This window comes from Urocitellus parryii, chromosome 1, assembly GCF_045843805.1.
Source record: "Urocitellus parryii isolate mUroPar1 chromosome 1, mUroPar1.hap1, whole genome shotgun sequence".
In the NCBI taxonomy this organism is placed as follows: Eukaryota; Metazoa; Chordata; class Mammalia; order Rodentia; family Sciuridae; genus Urocitellus; species Urocitellus parryii.
The window spans coordinates 240,252,321-240,279,620 of record NC_135531.1 but is presented as its reverse complement, the minus strand read 5'-3'; the positions used below and the strand labels follow the sequence as shown (position 1 = coordinate 240,279,620).

General features: G+C 33.4%; 1 protein-coding gene across 1 annotated transcript in view; it reads right to left on the bottom strand.

The window, feature by feature from the left end:
• The window catches only part of Ankar (ankyrin and armadillo repeat containing), a 72,920-nt gene that overhangs the window by 4,982 nt on the left and 40,638 nt on the right, over positions 1-27,300 (bottom strand). The window contains exons 10-19 of the mRNA XM_026389030.2: positions 26,013-26,254; positions 15,156-15,324; positions 11,296-11,537; positions 10,973-11,126; positions 10,734-10,895; positions 8,818-8,924; positions 7,187-7,309; positions 3,999-4,157; positions 3,176-3,293; positions 71-180 (exon numbers count right to left, since the gene is read on the bottom strand). Of these exons, the coding sequence (XP_026244815.2) occupies positions 71-180; positions 3,176-3,293; positions 3,999-4,157; positions 7,187-7,309; positions 8,818-8,924; positions 10,734-10,895; positions 10,973-11,126; positions 11,296-11,537; positions 15,156-15,324; positions 26,013-26,254 (1,586 nt within the window). The remainder of the gene's footprint in view (positions 1-70; positions 181-3,175; positions 3,294-3,998; positions 4,158-7,186; positions 7,310-8,817; positions 8,925-10,733; positions 10,896-10,972; positions 11,127-11,295; positions 11,538-15,155; positions 15,325-26,012; positions 26,255-27,300) is intronic.

Sequence of the window (27,300 nt, the reverse complement as noted above, 5' to 3'; positions counted from 1 at the left end):
GAATGAAGTGAGAGGAGCAAATTATTTTATTTTTGCATATTTAGTTTTATAATTGTTTGTTTTGTTTTACCTCTTCTCTTCCTGAGTACAAATGGTAGCAGAGTTGATGGATCGTTCCTAATGTAGTAAATGCTTCTGGAATACCAGCTCTAGAATGAGCCAGGCTAGCAATTAAGTTTCCTATAAATTAAACAAGAAAAAATAACTTGTGTCATTTAAATGATAAACTGTGCTTTTGTACATTTGTACATAACATTAAAAAAGTTTGAGTCATAAGGCATCTTAAGAAATGGTGAGGGAATGCTCCTGAAGGCAAAAAAAAAAAAAAAAAAAAGAAAGAAAGAAAGAAATGGTGAGGGAAAGCATGCATATAGTAAATGTGGAATAAATTTACCTAAAATTATGGTTTGATTTTTCTGTCACAAAAAGTAATAGTTAAATTGTTAAAAGGGGGATTTTTGAAATCAGAAGTTTTCTTCCTTCCTTGGCTTCAAGATATATTTTATTTTGAGGTTTTTAGAGTGTTACTTTTAAATAAGAGTGAGCATAATGACTGAATTAACATAAGATAATTTAATGTAGTTTTGCAGTTCAAATGGCTTTAAGAGTATAATTGTATTTTAAAAATCAAGCGGTATATCTCTTATAGAAGTTTAAAATAATTGAAGTTCTTACCACAAAAAGAAATGTTTGGGGACTGAAAAGAATAAAGTGATTTAATAATTAAATGTGTATCTACCAGCTTAATACTATTTCATTCATATTGGTGTTTTATATTTTTAAAATTTTTTGTTTTAATTATACATTACAGTAGAATGCATTTATGCACTTTGATATACATAGATGTGGTGTAATTTCCCATTTTTCTGATTGTACATGTTGTAGAATCACATTGCTCATGCAGTCATATATATACATAAAGTAATAAATAGTCTATTTCAATCTACTATTCTTCCTATCCCTATATCCCCTCCCTTTTTTTCACTTCCCTCTACTTAATCTAAGGTAACTCTATTCTTCCCTAGTGCCTCCATCCCTTATTGTGAATTAGTATCCACATATTAGAGAAAACTTTGAGCCTTTGTTTTTGTTTTTGTTTTGGATTGGCTTATTTCAATTAGCATGATATTCTCCAACTCCATCCATTTACCAGCAAATGCCATAACTTCATTTTTCTTTAAAGCTGAGTAATATTCCATTAAAACACACATACACACACACACACACACCCCCCACATTTTCTTTATCCATTCATCTCTTGAGGGACACCTAGGTTGGTTCCTTAGTTTAGCTATTACGAATTGAGCTGCTATAAACATTGATGTGGCTGCATCACTGTAGTATGCTGATTTTAAGTCCTTTGAGTATAAACCCTGGAGTGGGATAATTGGGTCAAAGGGTGGTCCCATTCCAAGTTTTCTGAGGAATCTCCATACTGCTTTTCATAGTAGTTGCACCAATTTGCAATCCCACCAGCAATGTTTAAAATATAAATGTATTTTTACCTGTGTGGGTAGATACTTTATTGAGAAATGTATTTTTCTGGCCTACATTATTAGCCAAGGAATTCTCTGTGTTTATTGCCTCAGGATGGAGAGGGCTGGATTGTATAGCCTAAAGCAAAAGCTGTCTTAAGATAACCTGCCTGTAAAGTTAAAAAGATGTCTTTGAAGCTGGGGAACAAAAAATGGAAAAAGATGGAGGGGGTAGAGAATCTAAAAGTTAAGAGAACTTAGATTTGTAATTTTCAAAGGAGAAGGAGAAGGAACTTTGAAAATGGCTAAGACAGGGGTTGAGGATATAGCCCAGTTAGTAGAGTGCTTGCTTCGTATACACAAGACCCTGGGTCCAATCCCCAGCACCACAAAAAAAAAAAAAAAAAAAAAAAAAAAAATGCTAAGAGGGACTCACAGAACCTGGCACAACTGGACAGTTGACAATGGAAATCCCAGTCTCTGCAAAATTCCTATGACTTTGGAGCCTCTTCTGGGAATCTTGTCAACTTAGACACTGAGCAGTCAGTTATTTCACACTATACCCAAGGCCAGAATATCTACTTTTTCTGAGATACCACAATTATGAAAATGACTCTAGAGATGCAAGTGACTTTGGTAGCAAAGTGCAGAGAAGTTTCAGTAATTTTTGAGATTCAATTCTCCCCACACTAGGGAAATTAATATTTGAAAGTCATCAGAAATATGACATTTCTTGCACAAAATAGTTTGTGGAACAAAATTTTAACCCAATTGTGATTGTTTTTTCAGTCACAAAATTACTATAACAATGAGTTAATAAGGTTATTTAGATGAAAAAAATATTTAATAATTTCTTTTAAACATGTTTCCCTAGCTAGTTTCCATAAGAAAGTTTTTATTTGCTTAATTTTTCCCTGCCATGCAAATATACTTCATAAAAATACAATTCTATGGCATAGCAAATGGAGTTTCCTTTGCTGCTCTCAGTGATACATTTCAGTTTTTAAAAGTACTCTATTTTGTTAGTCACTGACTGTCATTCTGACACTGTTTTATGTTGCCTCGAGAGTGATGTATTAGGTCAATTAAATATCAATCACCTGTTGTGTGCAAATTGGATTTAGGATTGGAATAGATACAGTCACTCAATTAAAATTGTGTCAATAACTCTTTTGGACCATGTTGGTTTGCTGTGTTTCATAGAAATATAGAGAATGCTTAAATGTTAACAAATGTGCTTAACTGGTCAATAGGTAACCAGATAGAGGTACATGAATACAAATTCATCATACTATTATAAATGAGTGTGTAGGTCTGGGTATGTAGCTCAGTGGTAGAACACTTGATTAATTTACACAAAGTCCTTGGTTCAATCCCTGCACCACAATAAACAAACAAATTGTTGTTAGCTCATAGTTGAATTCTCATTTTAAATCCTGGGAAAATATTTAGGGATTTGGAAAAGTAATTGGGAAGGCAAAAAGTCTTATGTTCAGAGTTACTCTCCTCCTATTCAGGGTACAGAATAGATGCCTATTGTTCCATGTAGACTTATTCTAGAGTTCCATTTAGACTAACATGAGTTCATTCATCAAACTGTATGAAATGGTTTCAGGCTTATTGTTTTATTATTGCTCAAATTACAAAAAAAATCTGAAAATGATTTTATGTGAATACAATTAGTTCTAGTCATTTCTTACCTGTCAAAACAAGAGTAGTTGGCTGAACTGAATACAGACTATCAACTAAAATAGTAACACCTCGTGCAGACAAAGTAATGTGGTCCACATCTATAATGACTTTAGCTAATACAATAATCTAAAACAGAAAAGCATAGAATCATTGACACTTTCTACTCAGCTTATCTAATTAAGGTTTTATGATGGAGAGTAGTTCTTGGGGGGGGGGTGCGGGTAAAGTGGGTATTTGATGGGATCCAAAAGAAGGGAAGCAAGTGGTGGCAGGAAGGAGTTAGAGCACTCATCCCTATTGGTCATAGCAGAGACCATAAAAGACAAAATTGTTATTTATAATATTTGCAACTTTTATCTCCTTTAATTATAGACTCATAGAAAATACTTCTCCTAAAAGTCATAGGATAGAAAAGAGAGACAGAAAGATAAGGAAGATAACAGATACAAATGCTTGTTAAAGGGTTGTAAAATCAGTGTGATCAGCTAAAGATTTACAGTTAAAAAAAAACTGTCTTAGACACTTAACATGTTTCTTCATTTATTCCCTTATAATATTGAATGATGAAAATAATTCTACCTACCTATCAGCCTCACAGGGTTGGTTTAAGCATCAGATGAGGTACAAAGGCAAGTGCTCTATAACTAACTTGTAAAATTCTATAAAAATGAAGAGGTGCTCACAGATAATAGAGTTAATATGAGGTAGTTGGAGCTGATACACAAAGTATTGAATTTTACAAGTCAGTAAACATTTTACTAGACCCCCAAAGTTTTAGTCTTCACTAAAAAGACACACATCAATTTGAAGTGTTAACCTCTGACTTTGTACCTGAAATGCTGCCATTGCCCTCTCAGTTTCAATTGTTGATTTAAGAAAAGGTTCAAAAATTGATATGGTCATTATTCCATTTTCCAGTATTAAGTATTGTTGAAAGCGATTGTTGAAGGCAAAAAGAGTTAATGCATAGCCTGCTCTTAAGCAAATACCCTGCAAAGAGAAGTGATGAACTTCATTTATCATATTACTCAACAGAATAGGTTGTGAATTCTTACTCATTAAAACATTGTATTCTTATCACTGGTAGTAAAATTTGACATTACTGGGGAAAACAAATAGCAGAGAGTTACCCTAGAATGTTACTAAATAAACAAAACAGAAAACTAGGTTGTCAGGAACACATGAATGGTAAGAGGAAACAATAATTTTAATTTTTTCAACTTTTTTGTTGCAACATTTATGTTTTATTTTCATTTCAAGATTTCAAAGTAGAGTTGATAAATCAAAACTTCCCTTGTATAACAATGAATTTCATCAATTGTTGGATTTTCTCATTGTCTCTTTAAATAAGTATATGTGTAAACAAAATTCATTTGTAAACTCTATTGTACTATATCCCATAGAGGAATAGGAAGAAAAAAAATTTCCTTTTAGGAATCTCATTTTAGATGGTTACAGTGGTGCATGCCTATAACCTTAGCTACTTTAGAGGCTTAGGTAAAAGGATCACAAGTTCTAAGGCTGGCCTGGGCAACTTAGTGAGACCTTGTCTCCAAATGAAATATTAAAGAGTCAGGGGTATAGTTCAGCATGTGCAAAGACCTGGGTTCAATCCCCAAACCACAAAACAAAAATGCAAAACAAAAAATACATTTTAACATTCTGAGGCTGGGCAAACAATGAAAGTCAATTTCTCCCTTAGAATCAGTGTGCTTACACAAACTCTGCAAGTAGGGTAGATGTTCCAGAAAGACCCAAAACCTATTGCATTTCCATGTAGACAAAGTTGATGTGGCTAGGATTTTCAAGAATTTGTTATTATCCATAAATAGCTCTTTATTCAGAGGCATATTTAGCTGCTGAGCATTCCTCCATCCCCTCCTAATTTCTACAATAGGTGTGTATAAGTCTCCCACTTAATTAAGGATCACAGTAGCTCAGTACTTTCTCAATACCCCTAAGAATACTAACATGCCCCTATGGAACAAGTAGTTTGAGACAAAATTAATACAGAGTATGCCTATAAATTTTTAACTCAACATGTAATGATTCTTAGAATTAAAAAGTATGACCATAACCAAATAAATCCTCTGGTTTAGTTCCTCAGTTCCCTAAGAGTCATTTCATCTTACAACTGGTGCACAAAGATGTGTCTATTATTAGACAAACATGGGTGAAACAAGTGGTAACATCTGGGAGGGAAGGAAGAATGCTTGAGAGTGACATAAGTGGTAGCACAAAGGGAAAGGGTCTGTATGAGGGAGAGAATAAAGAAGAGAAACATTAGGAAAGAACAGAGTAGAAGGAAACTGGGGCTTAGAGAATCATACATAAATTTAGTCTCCTTACCATATTACTTCCCATATATTTTGTTTCTGTCTTTTTGCACATCACAGTAAAGTCTTACATTTAAAAAAAAAATAAGATGCCCTCCCAATCCTCCTGTGTCCCTCTAAAATGTCACAGAACTGAGATATAGTTGGTAATGTTCTTCCCTGCGGACAGGACAGCTCCTCCTTCTCTAAAATGATGCTATTCAAAGTGCAACCCATGGACCAGTGACAGTCAACACAAGTTGGCAACAGAATAGCAGACACTGAGAATAAACATTTAAAAGGAACAATTTGGGCTAGGGTTATAGCTCAGTCGATAGAGTGCTTGCCTTATGCACAAAGCCCTGGGTTCAGTCCCCAGCACCACACACACACACACACACACACACACACACACACACACAGAGGAACAACTTTTCCTTATATTTGAATACCAATATTAAAAATATAGAGGCAAGGGCCGGGTGTGGTGGGGTATGCCTGTAATCCCAGCAGCTTGGGAGGCTGCAAAGGTGAGGCTCTAAGCAGCTCAGTGAGACCTGTCTCTAAATAAAATACAGAAAAGGGCTGGGGATGTGCCCCAGTGGTTAAGTGCCTCTGGGCTTAATCCCCTGTTCACACCCCCAAATATATATATATTTGCATCAATGGATGATAAAATTGGTGAGCAAAAGCATGATGCAAAACAGAATATTTGAATAATATCAAGTCTCACCTTAAGATGCTTGTTAATTACAAAGGGGATGATGTAACTTTATAGTGGGGAAATGTGGCAGAGAACACTTTTAAGTAATTGATGTTAAGCATTACCAGTAGTAAGACTAACGTGATTCACCTTTTGATTTGATGCACTGGGAAGGGAGTGAACTTCTACATCACTTCTGTGATATTGCTAAAATGCACAACTTCCATTTAATTATGAGAAAAATGTCAAATACAGTCAAATTTAGGGACAATTTGTAAAATAACTTTCCTGGACTCATCAAAAATACCAAAATTAGGATAGACATGAAATCATGAAAGACACAGAATGACTCAACTTCACAAAGTAGAGACTAAAGAGATGAGACAACTAAATGTAATACACCATCCTGGATTGGATGCCAGAACAGATATATTGATGAGTAAAGTGGCATAATTTAAATAAGGTCTGCATATTAGTTAATAGTATTATATCAGTATTAATGTTCTGGTTGACATTTTGGAAAACTGAAGGGTATACCACTGTACTACTTTTATACATTTTTGGAAAACTTAAAATTATTTCAAAAAATTAAAAGTTTTTTTTTAAACCATCACTCTAGGGCACTACTGGGGAAATCTGTTTCTTTATCACAAATTGAGAAGTATAACTTTGAAGTATTGGATAAAAAGTATACGACTGAGTGTTGAAAGAGCCTGAAATTAGATTGAAGATTTGGTTCAGGACAGAAGAGACAGAGTTTTTGGCTTATCACCAAGCATTAAAATTGCTGCATTTCAAAGATGAAATATGATAATTATGAAAAATATGGAGCTGTATTATTGTATCATTATAAACTAACGACCTACAAAGAGATCTTTTACATTTTGTTCCTTTAGTAATACATTGGAATATATACATGGAGAAAATTTGGTTATAATTTGAAAGTATGGCATACAAACTATTTTCTTCCCAAGGAGCTCTAATATTTTGTAAAGGTATACCTTATCTGTTGAGTGAAGAAGATAAAGGACATCAGAATACATAAATCCTTCTTTCTGTTGTAATTCATTCTGCAACTCTTCATTCCTTAGGACAATACATGCTAAGGAAAATGCCACTTCAACCTAAATATGTGGTTTTTAGAAATTATTTTTTACCAAATGGCATATTTTATTATACAAACATTTATATCAGATATATTGTGGAATGATATTATAAAATCTGCTAAGGAATAATCCATTGATTGTAATTATCTGACTATTCTCTGACACAACTTCTAGAGAAATATCCTATTAATTTAAGCAAAGCTTTGTGATTTAGACTGAGGTATAGCTTTTTTTCTCCTCTAGGTTTGGAGTTATTTTTAAGCCCATTAGGAGGATAAACCTTGAATATTACTGAGATTAAGTAGAATAGGTTTTAAAATGCTACACTATGCATTTATATGAAAACATTATGAATTCAAAAAGCATAATTATTGAATTGTTGTGAAATATTTATGCATTATAGAATCTTTTTTGTTGTTGTCAATGAACCTTGATTTTGCTTATTTATATGTGGTGCTAGGCAAGCACTCTACCACTGAGCTATAACCCTAGCCTCTAGAATCTTATTTTTGAGGAAAAATATTGAAAAGTACTTATGTTCAAAACCCATTAAAAATACATACTGAAATATTGCTGGATGCCATTGAAGTAAACTATTTTCTCATGTCAATGCACATTTTAAAATAAAAATGTTATTTTTACATGGCATTTTCCAGTCTTAAGGAATTTCCTTATACTCTGAAAGTCAAAAGTAAAACCTGAAAACTTTGCTAGCATATGCTTCTTTTTTCTTAACTCTTATAATAACCTCTTCTTCATAGACAGAGAGGCCACATAATTTGTCTAGCAAATATATCCATTAAAAGAAAGATTGCTGTTTACTTACATATTTTCCTCCTTATATTGTCTATTTATTTGTCTCCAACAGAGCCCCTACCAAATTTTGACAAGAAAATGTATGTTTTATTATTATAATTTCCTGCCTGGTCAATTTCTAAAGCCTTGTTAAAAGAATTTGAAGAGATGTGAATGTTATTTTCTTAAGCACATTTTACTAGAAGTAAATGGAAGAGTGAATAACCCTTCAACAAAGTAGTTCTTTGTAATGTCAAGCCTTGGGGAAACCATAAAGAAGGGAAGATGATAAAGAACACCAGAGCACTTTAAATCCTTCTTTTTGTCATAATCTTTCTGTAATTCATTAGAATGCTACTTAGTGGAAGGTAGGCCTGCTTTGATGGTATAGCATTAACAATATATTGCCATGTAAATCACTCATCCTCACTCTCCACACCAAATAGAAAGGATGTTCTTTGAATAAATAATTGAATATTCTCAGGAAAACATTTCTTTAAACAACAAGAATATAATATTTTCCTGTCACATTTCAAGAAATCATATTTTAATAAAAATTTACTACTCTTATGGTTTGTAGTGGCCTTTTGTTTAAAACTTAAAAGATTTTCTTTAAAAAGGTGAAACTTTTATGCTTGTGAACTATGATAAACATAAAAATTATTCTAAAATGTGATCTTTATGTTAATTTTTGCTGTTTCAGAAAAAAAGTTTTGAACTTTGATATGTACCTTAATATTAGGTGAAGGGTGATTTCTTAGTAGTTGGATAAGTATAGGAAGGGCATTTTCATCTACAACAAATTGTTGACTAACAGGATTGCTGGTATGGGCGACACCTGTAAGAGTTCACATGTCAGTGAGGTAATATTCTTTCCATCTTGTAAATGACAAAGTCAATTGTAACTTGGTATTATTGGTTGATAAGATGGTTAGTAATGTGGTTAGTAAATTACAAAAGGAAAGGCTATATCAACCCTATTTTAAGTTCTTATTAACTTATTAAGAGGCATAGTTAGGGGGCTGGGATTGTAGTTCATCACTAGAGCACTTGCCTAGCACATGTGAGCACCACATAAAAATAAATAAATGAATAAATAAAACAAAAGTATTGTGTCTATTTACAACTAAAAAAGTTTTTTTTTTAAAAAAAGTATAGTTAACAAACATGGAGAATTTATTATTAGAATTACAGATGGATTTCTAATAGACATACAGCAAATAAATTTTTAAAATGCTATATTATCAAGGAATAACAATAGCTATCATTTATTGGAAAAAATTTTTTCTCAGTACTCAAGTGTATAATTAATATTTTCCATAAAAAGTTTATTTCTACAAAAATGACTAGGGTAAATCACTGAGTTAAGATTTATAGATTCCTTAAATTACATGTACTAAAAAAAACTTCCTATAAGTCTTTATAACCTACAACTTTATGCAGACTTAAACTAAATGGAGAACTCTGGTCATCTCTTTGTAGTGGACACACACAGTTTTAATTCTTTTTTGTCCTATAAATGTCAAAATACCAATATTAAGTTTGTATACTTAAATATGAATACAAGATTGGGTCTCTTTATGAACAATGAAAAGACAGCCACAGACTGTTATCTGGGGGAAGTTTGAAAGAATTGGCGAAATTAGAAGGAACAAAGAATACTTTTGTTCCCTTACTTTCTCCTCCATCCTCCATTGATATGTAGTGAACTAATATAAAGAAATTGATTGTGTATATGTATGTGTAAGCAACTTTGTGTATAAAATCATTTTCCAGAATTTTATGAACACTTATAATTTATACGATAGTCTCTGTCCAAAATAAAATAAAATAAAGGAACATTTTCTTCTGTGGCTGATTACCTTGGAGTTAATGAATTTCTGCAAGTAGTTTTAATAATCAAAAAGAAAATAAAATTTGGGACCTAATATCTATGTACTTCCTTCAGCTGTATTATTACTTTTCAGGAAATACAGTGACCTAGAAATAAAAATCTTATTTTCCCCTTGTTTGCAAGAAACATTCTACAGTCAGCTCACTGTGTACATGAAGGTCAGCAAAGAACCCAAATTTTTACTTTTGGCAGGTCAGTCATTGACAATTCAACATTTTCCAGGTAACTCAAAACATCAATCCCTTTGCAATAAAGGCCACTTTATAAACAAAAAAATTATTATGAAAAGAGACTGGGATGGAAAAATGTGTCTTGATATTAGGAACTCTTCAAGATCTTCAAAAAACATAGCCCTTAAAATTCAAAGAAGAGTTTTATTTTCTTTCTCTTTCTCTCTTTTCTTTTTCTTGAATGGCCAGAAAAAAATAGACAATTTATGAAGATTCAACAAAGCATTGTACTATTGAAAGCAACTTTCAGTGCATGTTAGGTATTTATTTTGAGATTGCTTTAAGTCAAAATAGTCAAGTCTCAGTTCCACTCAGAGTTCAAGAGTAAAACCAATGCAAAGTTTTTAATTAAACCTCAGATATTTACTAAGGTCTCGGAGAAAATTTTTATAAGCCTTTCTAGATTATATGTTTTAGGGCTCTAGCGGTGGGTTTCAAGAGGAAAAAATCAATTTCTACTTCTCTAACCAAGTTCTTTCTTTTTCTTAAAGATATTTAAGAAGTTGAGATTAAGTGTACAAACCAACACAAATGGATCCCACTGCTCTGATGACACTGAGAAGTGTGCCTTCAGCTATTTTACTAATTCTTAGTAAACGAACCAATGGTGCAATTCCATTCCCTTCACATATTTGATTTTGATGCATCCTGCTGTCCTTACTCAGAGCTATGACTGCTTCACCTCCTAGTAAACAAAGAGATAAGTAATGACAATCCATGTGCTTATACATTGTGAAGATTAATGTATGGAAGATAACTTACCAACATACTGCATTTTAGCTGATGGTGACAGAAGCATATTTATTATAAAGTTGTATCCAATCTGTTCTGCCATATATTTTTGTTGTTTCAGTGTTTGTCCTGCCAAGGCCCAAAGTGCTACAGCTCCTTGCTCCTTAACATCTATTTGAAATGCCTATTTAAAAAATTCCATTCATTCAGTGAACATTTATTGAACAATTTTGAGGTGTATATTTTATAAAATATTTATTCTAGAATTAGTTTTGTTTTTCTATTCACTAAACAAAATCTAAAATGGAAATAAGTCATCTAAGAAAGATAGTTACTAATGATAAAATTCCTACCTTTAGGAGTTTTAAGAGATATTTAGTTAAATTTTTTTCCAGAAATGCCTTCTGTATAGAAGGGTTATAACTTGCCAGTGATTCCACAGCCATTGCACCTTTCATTTGGACACTAATTTGTTTCCCTTTAAAAAGAGCTACCAGGGGAGGAATCGCTCCTTCCATAGCTATAGCATTCTGAACTTCCTTATTGTCACGCCCAACCTCAGCAATTGTAGCAGATGAAACAGCCTTCAACACATCTTCAAATGAATCAAAGAACAAGTTGTGTGAGACCTTTTATAAAGTAACTACCAAAGTGCAGTATATATCATCATTTTCCCATATTATATCACATTTATAAAATGTTAAAAGAAATTTTAGAGTGAAAAATAGTAAAAGAAAAACTGTGGATCCATCACCTAAACATAATAAAACTTTAGATTTAATTTCATTTGTTATTTCTTATGAGGATAGGTGGATTTAGACAACTTTGTACATATTCAATATGGTCATGCTACAAAAGCAATATTCTGCATTTTTATTTACCATTAAAATATTTTCCCATTCTTTATGAACACTGATGTCTTCTAAATATTCCATTAGCAAATATATCACATTTTTTAGCCCATTCACATTTTGAAAATATGTTATTTTAAAGGTTTCACTGTTTTAAACAATTTCAGGAGAAATGTTATTAGCATGTAAGATATTTCCTTCCTGTTTGTATTTTTTTCCCTTAGCATAGTATTCCAGGAATTACTGGAATAACTCAGTACATTTCAGTAAAGTACTTTACAAAATAATCGCATTTTAACTGTCTGTAATCAGAGTTTGAGTATTAATGTTACTGTGTCTTTTTTAATACAGGTATTATCATTAAATTTATGTGTGTGTGTGTGTGTGTGTGTGTGTGTGTGTGTGTGTATGCTTGATAGGCAAAAAATGGTGTTTCATTTTATTTTGTATTTTTGGTTACTGTTTAATTTAAACATCTTATATGCTTATTAACTGGTTTTATATATTTTTTCTTTCTTTCCTTTTTTCTTTTTTATTTTTTTTTTTGCATTCTGGGAAGTGAACACAAGGCCTTATGCATGTTAATAAGTAAGCTCTCTGCCGCTGAGCTACATCCCCAATATTGTGTAGTCACTTTATATAAATTTATATCAAATATATTATTTTTATTTTGATTATTTTCTTTGCTTAGTCATTACATAATTCATTCAGCAAATATTTATTGAATAGTTACTATGTGCTAAACACTGTTCTAGGTAATAGGGATATAATGGTGAACCAACAAAATAATGTCCTTAAACTTGTGAAGTAAGATGATAGAGTTAGGGTATGGAATAGCAATAAGTTTAATATTACTTGAAAATAATATAAGACAGAGAATGATAGGAAGTGATGGGTCATTTGTTCTTGAAGTAAGGAAGTTAGGAAGACTTACAGGCCATGCTAGAAATGTAGATCTTATTTTAGGTGATAAAAAGAGTCTGAATAATTTAAAGGAGAAGATATGGTCAACTTTTTACATTTTAAATATTATCATTCTAGTAAAATTGAGAATGTAGGGAAAACCATTCATCTTATCCAGTATTCCTGCATTAGTACTAAAAAGTAGAAATTCTTCACCCATTTCGAACTCAGAAATGTTAAGAATAAAAATACTCCTCTCTTATTCCTCCCTCTGAGACAAAGGAATAAGTTTGAAGAATGAGTTATTGCAAATGCATGGCCTACATTCTTTTTAGTACTTTTTGCTGTTTTCTCAAAAGCAAACTTTCTCTCATTGAGGCTGAAGTTTTGGTCTCTGTTTGATTCCTATGTCTATCCATGTCTATTCCTATGTCCCTGCTTCACTTTGAAAAAAGGGAAGAAGGTGTGTGCCATAAAAAATCAGCAGCATTGTGGGAATGAAGGCAGGCACGCATGCACACATGCACACATGTAAATGTGCTTGTGCATGCAACGGTATAAATACAAATGGCTAAAGCTAGATGAAACAAAGACCTAAAACAAAAGGGACTTCAGCAAGATTAAACCTGAAGAATCTAGACGTGGATATTTAGACCATGGAGATATCAACAAGGCCATTGCCTGAAGAAAATGATTAGGAACCTACTTTGGAGCCATTTTACCTTAGTGCATGAAATCTTAGAGTGGTTCAAAATAGTCAAGAAGATACCAGAATGAATAAAACTCCTTTGCAATCCCCTATAACTTATCAACCCAGCTAATATCATAGAGGATTATTTGTTAGATATGAGACTTAAAAGAGAAAAAATAATTAAAATTTATTAAGTTCTTCATTTTCCTTGGACTGGTGGGGCAGGGATAATGTAAACCAGTAAAGGAAAAAATACTTTTATTTAAAATTTATATAAGGCAAAGGCAAAAAAGAGAAATTATTTCAATAATTGATTTCTATAGCTTTCTTCCAGGAACTCATACTTCATTTATTTATTCAAATTGCAATAATTTGTGCTTTGTTCCAATATCTGGTACAGGCTGAAAGAAAATAAAGGAAAATAAAGGCTTTAAAATTTTAAATGCAAACCAAAAATTTTTTTTAAAAAATCAAATTAAAAAAAGTAAAACATATATGATTACCCTGGGTTCAATCCCCAGCACCACAAAAAAAGAAAATTGTATGGTTAAAATAGGCTTAAAAGATGATCCTCTCTAAAACTAGCCTTAATTAATGAAGTGATAGAGGAAAACTTTGAATAGAGAGCTTTCAAATGATTTCACTGCATGATACACATTCTTGGAAGATGACACTTGCTTAAATTTGATGTTGTAAAGGAAAGCTGCCAAACGTGGAGGTATATGCCTATAATCGCAGTGACTGGAGAGGCTGAGGCAGGAGAATCACAAGTTTGAGGCTAGCCACAGCAAGTAACAAATCAAACAGTAAAACCCTCTCTCAAATGAAAACTAAAAAGAGTTGAGATATAGCTCAGTGGTAAAATGCCCCTGGGTTCCATCCCTAAAGCCAAAAAGGAAGAAAAAAAATAAAGGAAAGGAAAGCCCTATGCAATACTTCCTTATCCAAACCCTCCACTTATATTTTACCAATGTATATATTCTGTATTTATTTCTGGTGAATTGGAACACAAGATGATAAACTGAGCAGGAAGAAAAAGGGACAAGCTTTTCCTGATTTTTTTCTCTTTTCCAATTTGAAACTTGTTCTTAAGTATGCTCACTGGAGTGAGATTATTTATGAGATTATTCTTATAGAACCTAAGAGACTATGGAGTGAAATTATTTATGAGATTATTCTTAGAGAACCTAAGAGACTATTTACAGTAGCTGTCGAAAAAAGCCTATGTCTTCTGATGTTATTGGTACTAAGGTGCACTTTAGAAACTGATAATTGACCTAATGCCTCCTAATTGCTTTAAATTTTAATATAAAATGTGGAACAGCAATTATGAAGTTCTTGTAACTTGTAAAATAGCTATCAATGAGCAATGTTTATAGTATTCACACAGACATCTATTTCACTGAGCACATTTTCATGACTTATGCCAGCATTTCCATTTATAAAACCATCTAATTAAATGTTTTTTTAAAAAATGTGCTTTTAAGGGGCTAGGAATATATCTCAGTTGTGGAGAGCTTACCTAGTATGTGTGAGGCCCTGGGTTCAATAAAATAAATAATGCTTCGAGAGTTAATTACTTATAAATTCAGTAGTTTAAATTCAGGTATTCCAGCTATTTAGGTTATAGATGTCTCGATGCATTAAATGTCTGGATCCCCTTAAAGACAATTCTATGACACATATATTCATACAGGACAAGTCCAAATTTATGTTTGCTTCACTTAATAAATCTGATCACTTTTAAATAACAGAAGTAGAGACTCACCAGAGTCAGAATTCAGAAACCTGATAAGGTGTGGGATGCCTTTATGGTTTTTTACTGCTCTTTGATTGTTTTCATTTCCTATACATAATACACGTAAACAATTCATAATATTTACTAACACGCTTTCTATGTTTACTGTCAAGAGATTTATCAGAGCTGGGATTCCATTCTAAAAATAAACAAAAAGTAATTACATTTAAATTTATTTAAGATAAATGTAATCTTAGTTTAGAAACAAGTCTATAATCTTTCTTGCTGTAAATATCTGCTTATTTACAAGACAACAATTGACTATAAATGATTGTGTCTACTGATGTGATAAATGACAGCACAGTTTTGAGCAGATATTTATGGCAAGAATTCAATAAATACATTTAAAAAAGCATCTAGAACAACCTGAGGCTCCGATTTCACTGTAACATTTAATAAATATCTAAGAAGTGAAGCAACTAGTAAGATCAATTGAATATATTACACCATTTGGAAATATTTGCCATTGTGGACACTGCGCTGGTAATTGGTAATTATGTTTGTGTAACACCAAATATTATTTTTAAATGTTAATATAATTCCCTAATTGTAAATGGAGTAAACATGTCATTTCTCCTTGCCAACAAAAGTAATGCAAGAATACCAAGAAAAATGAGAGACAAGAGGACATCTGCAATGCTGAAATATAATAAATGTGTACAAGTTGCCAACAGGTATGATGGAGAACTCCCATGGCCACAAATCACAGGAAATGCTGATAAAGTAATTTTCCAAATTAAGTAACTCAAGATAGAGTTAAAACAGAATGCCATGTTTGAAACAATAGGAATAGGCATTTAGAATGGTAGAACACCAGTACTATATAGTTTCAAAAATCAGAGAACCAGGAATCATGCTGAAAATATAAGTTTGGAAGAAATAGTGTATTGGTGAGGTAAAAAGGAAGAGAAAGACTTCACATTATGGAGTAGAATCTGCTTTATGAGGCACTATGAACCACCTGTTTGTGTTGGCTAGGTAAAAGTAAAGCCAAAAGAACACATGCATTAGTACAAGGCATAAGAAATAGGCTTGCTATCCTAGAACATGTGTCTAGGTCCTTTCCCACATATGCTTCCTGGACCAGAAAGAATTTATCTCATAGAATATGAGTAATTATCAAAAAAGAACATATACAGGATCTCACCAAACAAAGTTAAGAAAAAAAATCAGAAAACCTTATAATAGATGAAAAATGATATCATAGTTTGAATGTATGTGTCCCTCCACTCCTGGCCAATTCCTAGATAGGAACTTAAGTCCCACTGTGATAGTATTAATACACAAGCTTTCAGGAAGTGACTAATTAAAGAGTCAGAAAGAAATAGCTAGGCCCTTTTTCTTTTCTACCTTCTGAGGATACAACAATATAGTGTCATCTTGGAAGCAGAGGACAACCCTCACCAAACACTGAACATGCTGCCACCTTGATCTTGGACTTCCCTGCCTCTCAAACTATCAGAAAATAAAGTTATATTTTTTGTTTATAAATTATCTTTGCTGTGGCATTTTGTTATAGCAGCAGGAACATATTAAGACAAATGCTCATCAGAAAAATGTTGCCACAAAGTAGATGAAAGTTGTAAACAAATGCAGTGTATTATGATCAATGAAAAAAATGAGCCAAACACCACTATAAAACAAGAGTACATGGGAGAGACACTAAAACACAGAAAAGTTAATTTTCATGTTACAACCTTTTTTTCCACTTTTTTTTTGAGAGAGAATTTTTTAATATTTATTTTTTTAGTTTTCAGAGGACACAACATCTTTTTTTTAATTTTTTATGTGGTGCTGAGGATGGAACCCAGCGCCCCCAGCATGCCAGGCGACTGGGCTACCGCTGGAGCCACATCCCCAGCCCCTCCCACTTTTTTCATTGGTGCATTAGAGTTGGCTATAATGATGGGATTTATTACATATGCATTCATACACACAATATAACGATATAATTTTGACACTATCACTCCACAGCACCTACCCGCTTCCTCTCTGCCTCCTACCACTTGTTCCCTTTCCTTTACTGATCTCCATTTGATTTTCATGAACTCCCCCACCTTTATTTTCCTTTTCCCTCTCTACCTTCTGCATGAGAGAGAAAATATACATCTCTTGACCCTGAGGGATGACCTATTTCCTGCAAATAAAATCCTATTGTGTTTATATGCCACATTTTCTTTTTCCATTCTGCTAGGCTGGTTCCATAGTTTGCGTATTGTGAATTGTGCTGCTATAAACATTGAGATGCATATATCACTATAGTTCTTTTGGATAAATATCAAGGAGTAGGATAGCAGGGTCATATGGTGGTTCCATCCCTAGTCTTTTGACGAAAGACTGATTTCCATAGTGATTCTACTAATTTACAATCCCATCAACAGTGCAGTAGTGTTCCTTTTTCTCCACATCCTCTCAGGCATTTATTATTGTTTGTATTCTTGGTGACTGCCATTGTGACTCATGTGAGATGAAATCTCAGTGTAGTTTTGACTTGCATTTCCCTATTTGCTAATAATGTTGAACATTTTTCATGTTTTTTTGGCCATTTGCATTTCTTTTTTGAGAAGTTTCTGTTTAATTCATATGCCCATTTATTAATTGAGTTACTTGATTTTTTGGTATAAAGTTTTTTGAGTTCTTTTTATATTCTAGATGTTAATCCTCTGTGATTTTAGCAAGATTTTCTCACATCTGTAGGTCCTCTCTTCACATAACTAGTTGTTTCCCTTACTTACAGAAGCTTTTTATTTGATGCCATCCCATTTCTTAACTCTTAGCATTATTTCCTGAGCTTTAGGGGTCCTATTGAGAAAGTTGTTGCCTGTGCCTATATGCTGGAGTGTTGTCCTTCCATATTTATTTAGGGGTTACATAGTTTCTCATCTAATTCCTAGGTCTTCGATCCATTTAGAGTTTGATTTTTGTGTAGGGTGAGAGTTAAGGTCCAGTTTCATTCTTCTACATACGGATAACCAGTTTTACCAGCACCATTTATTAAAAATGCTGTCTTGGGCTGGGGATGTGGCTCAAGCAGTAACGCACTCACCTGGCATGTGCGGGGCGCTGGGTTCCATCCTCAGCACCACATAAAAAAATAAAATAAAGATGTGTCCACCGAAAACTGAAAAATAAATATTAAAAAATTCTCTCTCTCAAAAAAAAAATGCTGCCTTTTCTCCAATGTATGTTTTTTGGCACCTTTGTCAAGAATCAGATGACTGTAGATGTTTGGGTTTATCTCTGCATTTTCTATTTTGAACCTTTGGTCTCTGGGTCTGTTTTTCTACCAGTACTATGCAATTTTTCTTATTATAGCTCTGTAGTATAATTTGAAGTTAGGCATTATGATGCCTCCAGCATTGCTTTTTTGGCTTAGAATCGTGCTGGCTATTCTGGGTCTTTTATTCCTCCAAATGAATTTGAGGACAGTTTTTTCTAGTTATGTGAAGAATGCCATTGATATTTTAATGGGGACTGCATTGAATCTCAATAACTTTTTTGGGGGTGTAGTTGGACACAGTACCTTTATTTTATTAATTTTTATATGGTGATGAGGATCGAACCCAGGGCCTCACATGTTCTAAGCAAGTGCTCTACCATTGAGCCACAACCCCAGCCCCAAGTGTGGCCATTTTAACAATATTAATTTTACTATGCATGAACATGGGTGGTCTTCTGAGGTCTTCTTCAATTTTTTTCTTTAGTGTTCTGCAGTTTTCATTGTAGAAGGCTTTCACCTTCTTGGTTAGATTTATTCCTACTTTTGTTTTAGGCTCCTATGAATGGAATTGTTTACCTGGTTTCTTTCTCAGCACATTCGTTGTTGATATATAGGAAAGCTGTTGATATTTTTTTTAATTTTTTTTATTGATTGTTCAAAACATTACAGAGCTCATGATATATCATCTTTCATACATTTGACTCAATTGGGTTTTGAACTCCCTTTTTTAGCCCAAATACAGATTGCAGAATCACATCTGTTACATACTCACATTTTTACATGATGGCATATTAGTGACTGTTGTATTCTGCTACCTTTCCTATCCCCTACTATCCCCACTCCCCTCCCCTCCCCTCCCATCTTCCCTCTCTACCTCCTCTGCTGTTGTTCAATTCTCTCCCTTTTTCCCCCCTCCCCCTTGCCCCTCATAACCTCTTATAATTTTGTGTATCATTGAAGGTCTCCTACCATTTCCATATGCTTTCCATTCTCTCTCCCTTTCTCTCCCCCCATTCGTCTTTGTTTACTGTTAGTCTTTTCCTCATGCTCTTCCTTCCTGTTCTGTTCTTAGTGGCTCTCTTTATATCAAAGAAGACATCTGGCATTTGTTTTTTAGGGCTTGGCTAACTTCACTTAGCATAATCTGCTCTAATGCCATCCATTTCCCTACAAATTCAATGATTTTGTCATTTCTTAGTGCTGCATAGTACTCCATTGTGTATAGATGCCACTTTTTTTATCCATTCATCTATTGAAGGGCATCTAGGTTGGTTCCACAGTCTAGCTATTGTGAATTGTGTCGCTATAATCATTGCTGTGGCCGTATCCCTATAGTGCGCTCTTTTAAGGTCCTCAGGGAATAGTCCGAGAAGGGCGATAGCTGGGTCAAATGGTGGATCCATTCCCAGCTTTCCCAGGAATCTCCATACTGCTTTCCAAATTTGCCTCACCATTTTGCAGTCCCACCAGCAGTGTACAAGTGTACCCTTTTCCCCACATCCTCGCCAACACTTATTGTTGTTTGACTTCATAATGGCTGCCAATCTTACTGGAGTGAGATGGTATCTTAGGGTGGTTTTGATTTGCATTTCTCTGATTGCTAGAGATGGTGAGCATTTTTTCATGTACTTGTTGATTGATTGTATGTCCTCTGAGAAGTGTCTGTTCAGGTCCTTGGCCCATTTGTTGATTGGGTTATTTGTTATCTTATTGTTTAATTTTTTGAGTTCTTTGTATATTCTGGATACCAAAAATACAAAAGGACTGGGGATGTGGTTCAGTAGCTAAGTGCTCATGGGATCAATTCTCATACAAAAAAAGAAAAGTTCGATCTCCACGTTTGTATAGTTCCTGTAGGGTTTTGTCATGTTGATTTCTAATTTTATTCCATTATGATCTGTTAAGATGCATGGAATTAATATCAATTTTTTGTGTATTTGCTAAGAATTGCTTTGTGGCCTAAAATATGGTCTATTTTGGAAAAGGTTCGGTGTGTTTCTGAGAAGAAAGTGTATTCAGCTGCTGTTGGGTGAAATATTCTTTAGATGTCTGCTAAATACATTTGATATATAATATTTTTCAGGACAAAGAATCCTTACCAAGTTTATGTTTGGATGACGTATCTAACAGTGAGAGAGGTGTGTTGAAATCACCCAATATTATTGTACTGGGTTCTATCTGGGGCTTTGAGTAGTTGCACCCAAATCTGAAACATAAATATTCATTATTGTTATATCTTCTTGTTAGATTATTCCTTTTTCCAGTATCTTCCTTATGTCTTCTGATTAATTTTGGCTTAAAGTCTGCTTTGTCAGATTTGAGAGTAGCTACTCCTGCTTTGTGTGTATGTGTGTGTGTGTGTGTGTGTGTGTCTGTGTGGTCCATTTGCATGGTATATCAATTTCCATTTTTTCATTTTCAGCCTGTGTCTTTTTTTGCCTATAAGGTGCATCTCTTCCAAACAACATATAGTTGGGTCTTGATTTTTTATCCATTCTGACAGCCTACATATTTTAATTAGAGAGTTGAGACCATTTGCAATCAATGTTATTCTAGAGATATGTTTATTAATTCCTGTTATTTTTATTTATTTCTACTGTGTAATTTATTCCTGTTTCTAATTTGTTTAGCTACTCTTTAAGTGAGATTTGTTCATTCATGAGCTCTGGGATTTGTTTTCTATTTCTTTTTTGTGGAATACTTCTTATAAAGTTCTGTAGTTCTAGTTTACTAGTCATAAATTCTTTTAGTTTCTGCTTATCTTTGAAGGTTTTTATTTCCTCTTTAATTTTGAAAGATAACTTTGCTATATATAGCAGTCTTGGTTGACACTTATTATCTTTCAGGACTTTGAACACACCATTCCACGCCCTTCTGGATTTTAGAGTTTTTGCTGAGAAATTGGAAGTGATTCTGATTGGCATGCCTCTACATGTGATCCAGTGTTATTCTCTTGAGGCTTTTACAATTCTGTCTTTGTTCCGTGTGTTAGGCATTTTCATTATAATGTGTCATGGAGAGTTCTTTTTTTCATCTTGTCTACTTGGGGTTCTGAATGCCTCCTGTATCTGAAAGTCCATCTCATTCTGAAAATCTGGAATTTTTTATGTTATTATTTCCCTGAAGAAATATGTCCTCCATGTCCTCCCTCTCACAACCATTTTCAATTCCAATGATTGTTATATTTGGTCTCTTAATGTTTCCCCTAAGAGTTCTTGTATCTTTTGAACATTACTATTTTGAACATTATCTTTTGAACATTACTATTTTCTTTAATGCTGAATGTTCAAGGCCAGCCACTTTTTCTTCTAGCTCTGAGATTCTGTCTTCAGCTTGGTACTCTATTAAAGTGACTTTCAACTGAACATTTTACTTGATTTATTGTATCTTTCATTTCTAAGTTTTCTGTTTCGTTCTTTTTCAGTATTTTTATCTCCTTACTGAATTTCTCATTCATATCTTGTACTGACTTCCTTAATTCATTTCCATGTTCTCTTGGAATTCATTGATCATTTTAATAATAATGATTCTTTTGAATTCTTTATCTGATATTTTATCCACTTCAATATCTTTTAGTCAATTTCTGGTGAAATATGAACTTAGAAATTGTTGGAATTTCTTTTTAAAATATTTTTTATACCTGTGTTGGATTTTATGCATCTGTTGGGAGGGATTTCTCTTCCACTCTCATGTGTGGTCCTCTGTAGGGCATAGTCTTTCACTTACCAAATGATCCTAGAAATATCTAGATTGAGACCTCTTTGTAGGTGTGGTTTCCTCCAGCCTTTGTGTTAATTCTATTTTTGCTGCAGTGGGTGGAACCTGGTGGCCCCACCCTGAGCCATTTCCACTTGAGGCCTGGTCATTAGTTTGAGTTTTTCTCTATTCTTTGTATAGTTAAAAACAGAACATCATTAATTTGTGTGTGGAGCAAGGTACACTGTCTTTTGTACCTTGTCAGTTTAATTCAACAGCAATCTCTACCCTGTGAACTTACAGCATTCCTTTAAGTTTAGCACCTCACAGAATAGGGTGGAAGCAGACAATGATAACAACTGATACAAACGATATACAGCATTAAAGTAAATATCCAGTTTCTACTACTACAACATTAATTCACATACAACACACACACACACACACACACACACACACACACAATAAATAAATAAATAAATAAACAGGATTCATCAGTAATTGTCAACAGTAAAAACAAAAACAATAAACTATATTAGGATTTAAAATAAATAGCAGGTGACAACTGTGTCATCCAAAGCAATAGTAACTGCATTCGTATTAATGATGGGGGCAGGAGTTATATAAACCAGTTAATTATAAATGATGGTAAGAATACAGTTAATTAAGATAAAAGAAATGTAATAGGGAGGTAGAAAAGAGTTTATAATTTCAAAACATGAACCACGAAAATGAAGAAGAGATGTATCAGTTGACAATTATAATGAAGGAGGAGAAAAAATAAGAGAAACAATAGAATTTGGTCATTAGCAGAAGGAGAGAAAGAGAAACATGAGAAACAAATGAATTCAATACAAAGCAAAACCAAAATATACAAATTAAAAGCCTAATCCTCAAAAGGCAACTCAAGACAAAAATAATTAAACAAAAAAGAAACATAAGAACATATAAGGAAAAGATTCTTAATGAGAAATGAACGAATCATTTCCACTGAGGTGGTCAAAATAGTTGATGAGAATGGATGGTTACCATCTATGTCTTGACTGTCTTTCCATTTCTTCTTGATCTGTGTACTGAGAATAAGAGCAAGGGCTGGTGGGGGTTAACACCTTGCTCTTTTTATGTACTGAGCTGCCAGTTGGAGTGGCCTAAAATTAAAGCTGGTTGAATAAGTCACAGCTTCTCTTCTTACCAGTATGAGGTAGGATGGAATGGGAAGTACTATCACTTGGAGTGTTGTCTGCACAGACCAAATGATGCACTCTAAGGGTAGGACTGCTGCAGAGTTCTATGAGGGGAGTTACAATGTGTGGGACTTAGTTCTTATCAGGCCTTAGGGGCTTTTGGGGGTGATGTCTGCTCTGGAGAGTAGATCAACACACCCCTAGGGTATGGCAGTTGCTAATCTCTATTAGGAATTTAGATCTCAGTAGCCTCCCAAGAATTCTACTCATGTGGCAGAGGAGCCAATACTCCAGGAGCACATCCTTTCTAGGCTTAGTCCCTGAGTGTATTCACACCTGCCTGTTCAGATTCCTGACTTCTGCAGTAGGTCATGTGAGCCACCAGACTCAAAGAAGAAGCAAGTTTGTGTTCCCCTTTGCTTCCAACTTGAATCTCCCTGGATAAAATCTCTGTGCTTGTTTCACTCACATTCTTCTAGGTATACCCTAGGCTGCATGACAGCCCCATGCTGGGATGGTGTTGCAGGGTTTGCTGTGATTTCCCAGCTCCTCAGCAGCTGCAGCATAGCTGCCTCAAGATGGCATTCACCTTCCTGGTGGCCTTCTGAAAAACAGCACTTTTTAAGCACCAGTGCAAAGTACAGACTCTGGATCAGCTAAATTTAGGCTGCTTTTATGATTTGCTATTCCTCAAACATGCCAGGCACAATCTTACTTCATTTATTTATTTACTTCATTACTCTTATTTCCTCTGCCTAGCATGCACTTATCAATAGAAAAACATATGAAAACACTTCCTCATTTACTTCAGGACTATACTCAAATGTTAACTTCTTCATCAGATCTTCATACCCCCAGGTTCAACTGATTATGAATTTTAAAAAATGGGAAAAAGATGTATCTGTTCTGAATAGGTACCAATTTTTTTCTTGTCATTATCCCCTACACAATACAGCATGGCAACTATTTCCATAGTATTTACATTGTATAAGGCAGTTTAAGCAAACTAGAAATTATTTAAAGTATGCAGGAGGATGTGCATTAGTTATATACAAATACTATGCTATTTTATATAAGGGACTTGAACATCTGGGGATTTTGGTATCTGCACAGGTCCTGAAACCAATCCCTGATCAATACTGGAAAATGTCTGTTTTTCACCAGACTTCTTCTCCCCCCTTTTCTTACATTATTTTCCTCCTTACCATACTATATATTTGGCTTATTTGTTTTATTTGTTGTCTTGTAACCATCAACTAGGATAAAAACTATATAGAAGCTGTGATTGTATCTGTTTTATTCACTTCTATAACCCTAGCATCTGGAATAGTATCAATAAATATTTTTTATGAATGTACTAAAATAATACCACAAAAAAGTTAAAGATATGAATTCATAGAAACATTTCCAAAATGAAAGAATGCAAATGTATATGTTAAAAAGATATACCAAGTATAAGAAATAAGGAGTAACTAATTTTGATGTGTAAGTCCTGAACTTCACATAAAAATAAAGAAAAAGGGGTAAGGGAGAATAGCACAAAATAGTAGAAAATTTAAAGAACATATGAAAAAATAGAATAATACAATATTATGACAGAACTAAAATGAAACATACACATCAATACAGGTAAGTGACTAACTCAATAAAAAGTTAATGACAAAGCACAACCTATGTATACTGCATAGAAGAGACAAATTTATTCTAATTCTGTCAAATTACCAGTGAAACATTGTGAGATCTAAGTGAATAAGACTGACTAACCTGGAGGTAGGCCTGGATGTCTCTATTATTGCTAATATATTGACAAATGATCAGTAACAAACATTTGTAGCTAAAATGATTCCAAAAAATTAAAAATAAAAGCATGAGCAAAAGCAGATTAAATATGAGCACAAAGAAAATAGAACACAAACATAATTTTGCACAGGTAGAATTTAAGGTAAAAGTATTAAGCTTGAGAAAAATGTACATTTTATATTGCAAAAGACTCAATCCATAATGAAGAAGCAACTATATAAAGCCAAAGAAAATTATATAAAGGAACTGCACTTATAAATAAATATCTATCAAAAGATCTTAATAAAATAATATTGTTGGACATAATAAAGCAGAATTTGAAGAAATACAGCATGAAAAAGATTGCTTGGGGTTCACCAAAAATATAATTTTCTTCTAATTCATTCTTTTTGGTACACAATTAGACTCCATTTCTCAGCCAGATAGAGATAGCTAGAATGGTCGTGCTTCTTCTAATATCTTCTTATAAACAGCAAGAAACAATCAGTATATATGAACATATGAAAAAACACCCCTAATTTAGGTCAACTTCTTAGTGAAATATTTTTCCCCAAGTTCCCTCTCATTCCTCCATCAACTTGGGTCTCTTTCTCATTCTAGCTTCTTTTTTTCTTTCTTTCTTTTTTTAATTTATATATAACAACAGAATGCATCACAACTCTTATTACATATATAGAGCTCAATTTTTCATATCTCTGGTTGTATACATAGTATACTCCCCCCCAATTCATGTTTGTTCTAGCTTGTATATGAAGGAATTACTATGAGACAAGAATGTTCTATGAGAGCAGGGGATATACAGCTCAGTGGTAGAATTTCTATGGCATGCATGAGGCCCTGGTTCAATCCCCAGCAACATACACACACACACACACACACACACACACACACACACACACACAATGATGTTCTGTGAAAAGAGCTTACATTTTTGGCAATGGCATTCTTGTCTGCAGATTGAGCGATATCATACAGAATGACAGCACAGCGAGAGTGTAGTTCAGGTTCATCAGAAAGCAGAAGGTTAATCAAAGCTGGGATGCCTCCTGCTTCTACCAAAGCATTCACTACACTTAGGTGAGTTGAAATATTACTCAATAACCCAAGAGTTTTGCATTGTAATTTTATTTTGGGAATTTTTAATAGGTTGGTTAAGGCAGGAATGGTGCCTGAAAAGAAAAGACCAAAACAAAAAAGCACAAATTATTTGAAGTCAATTTATCTTGACAAGATTTAAATGATGTTTATGGGCACTGCAATATAAATCATTAGCAAATAATTCCATAAGATACAAAACAATAATTTGAAATTACATGAATATACTTTTCTTTCTTATCCCTAGTATAGGCAACTCTCATTATTCATAGCACACAATCATACATTTTAAAACATTTGTCTATAAAACACTGTACTTTGGCTTACAATCATTGATAAATTTTTGAGCTATCACATAGTAGAGTTCAGCTTTGGTTAGTGAATCAATTTTGTGTGAGTATTTAAAGATAATTTTATATTTTATCCTTATTTTATACCAATTAGCAAAAAACAAAAAGTGCAGAATCTAGTAAAATTCAACATTAGCCTCATTATTGGAAATTATTTGGCATGGTGAAAATAAAGAATCTGGCTTCAGTTGGATGCTTGTTACGTCAGTTCAAAATGAAATAAAAAGATAGCACCTTATAGAACATACACAAAGAGCTAGAAAATATGATATGTATAATTAGGGCTTTATTTATATGTTTAGCTACCTGAAATGAAACAGCCTTTATTACTTAAGTCTATGGTTAACTTTTTTTTGGACAAAAAACTGTTTTTTACATGCTCTTAGGTGACTGTCTATAATTAAATAATTTTGGTTTATTGATCCAACAATGCTTACAGAGCATTTTATCTGTGTTCAATATCCACATTAGGGTAATGCCTACCATATCCAACATGACAAATAGGGCTTTTTTCATCATTTCAGGAAGTTATATTGGACAGTATTGTTCTCAAAAGAACTTAGGACATTAAACCATTGTATTAATGAGGGAACCAGGCTAGAAAGGCTAAGAAATTAATTTTAATTCTAAATGCACAGATAGTTACAAATCCAGCCTAACACTTGCTCTGCTATTATAATTTTAAAAATAAATTCTGCGACAGAATTGGGATAAATTCTAAATATAAGAGTAGTATGATAAGTAATTTATTATGAGTTTTTAAGTTTGTG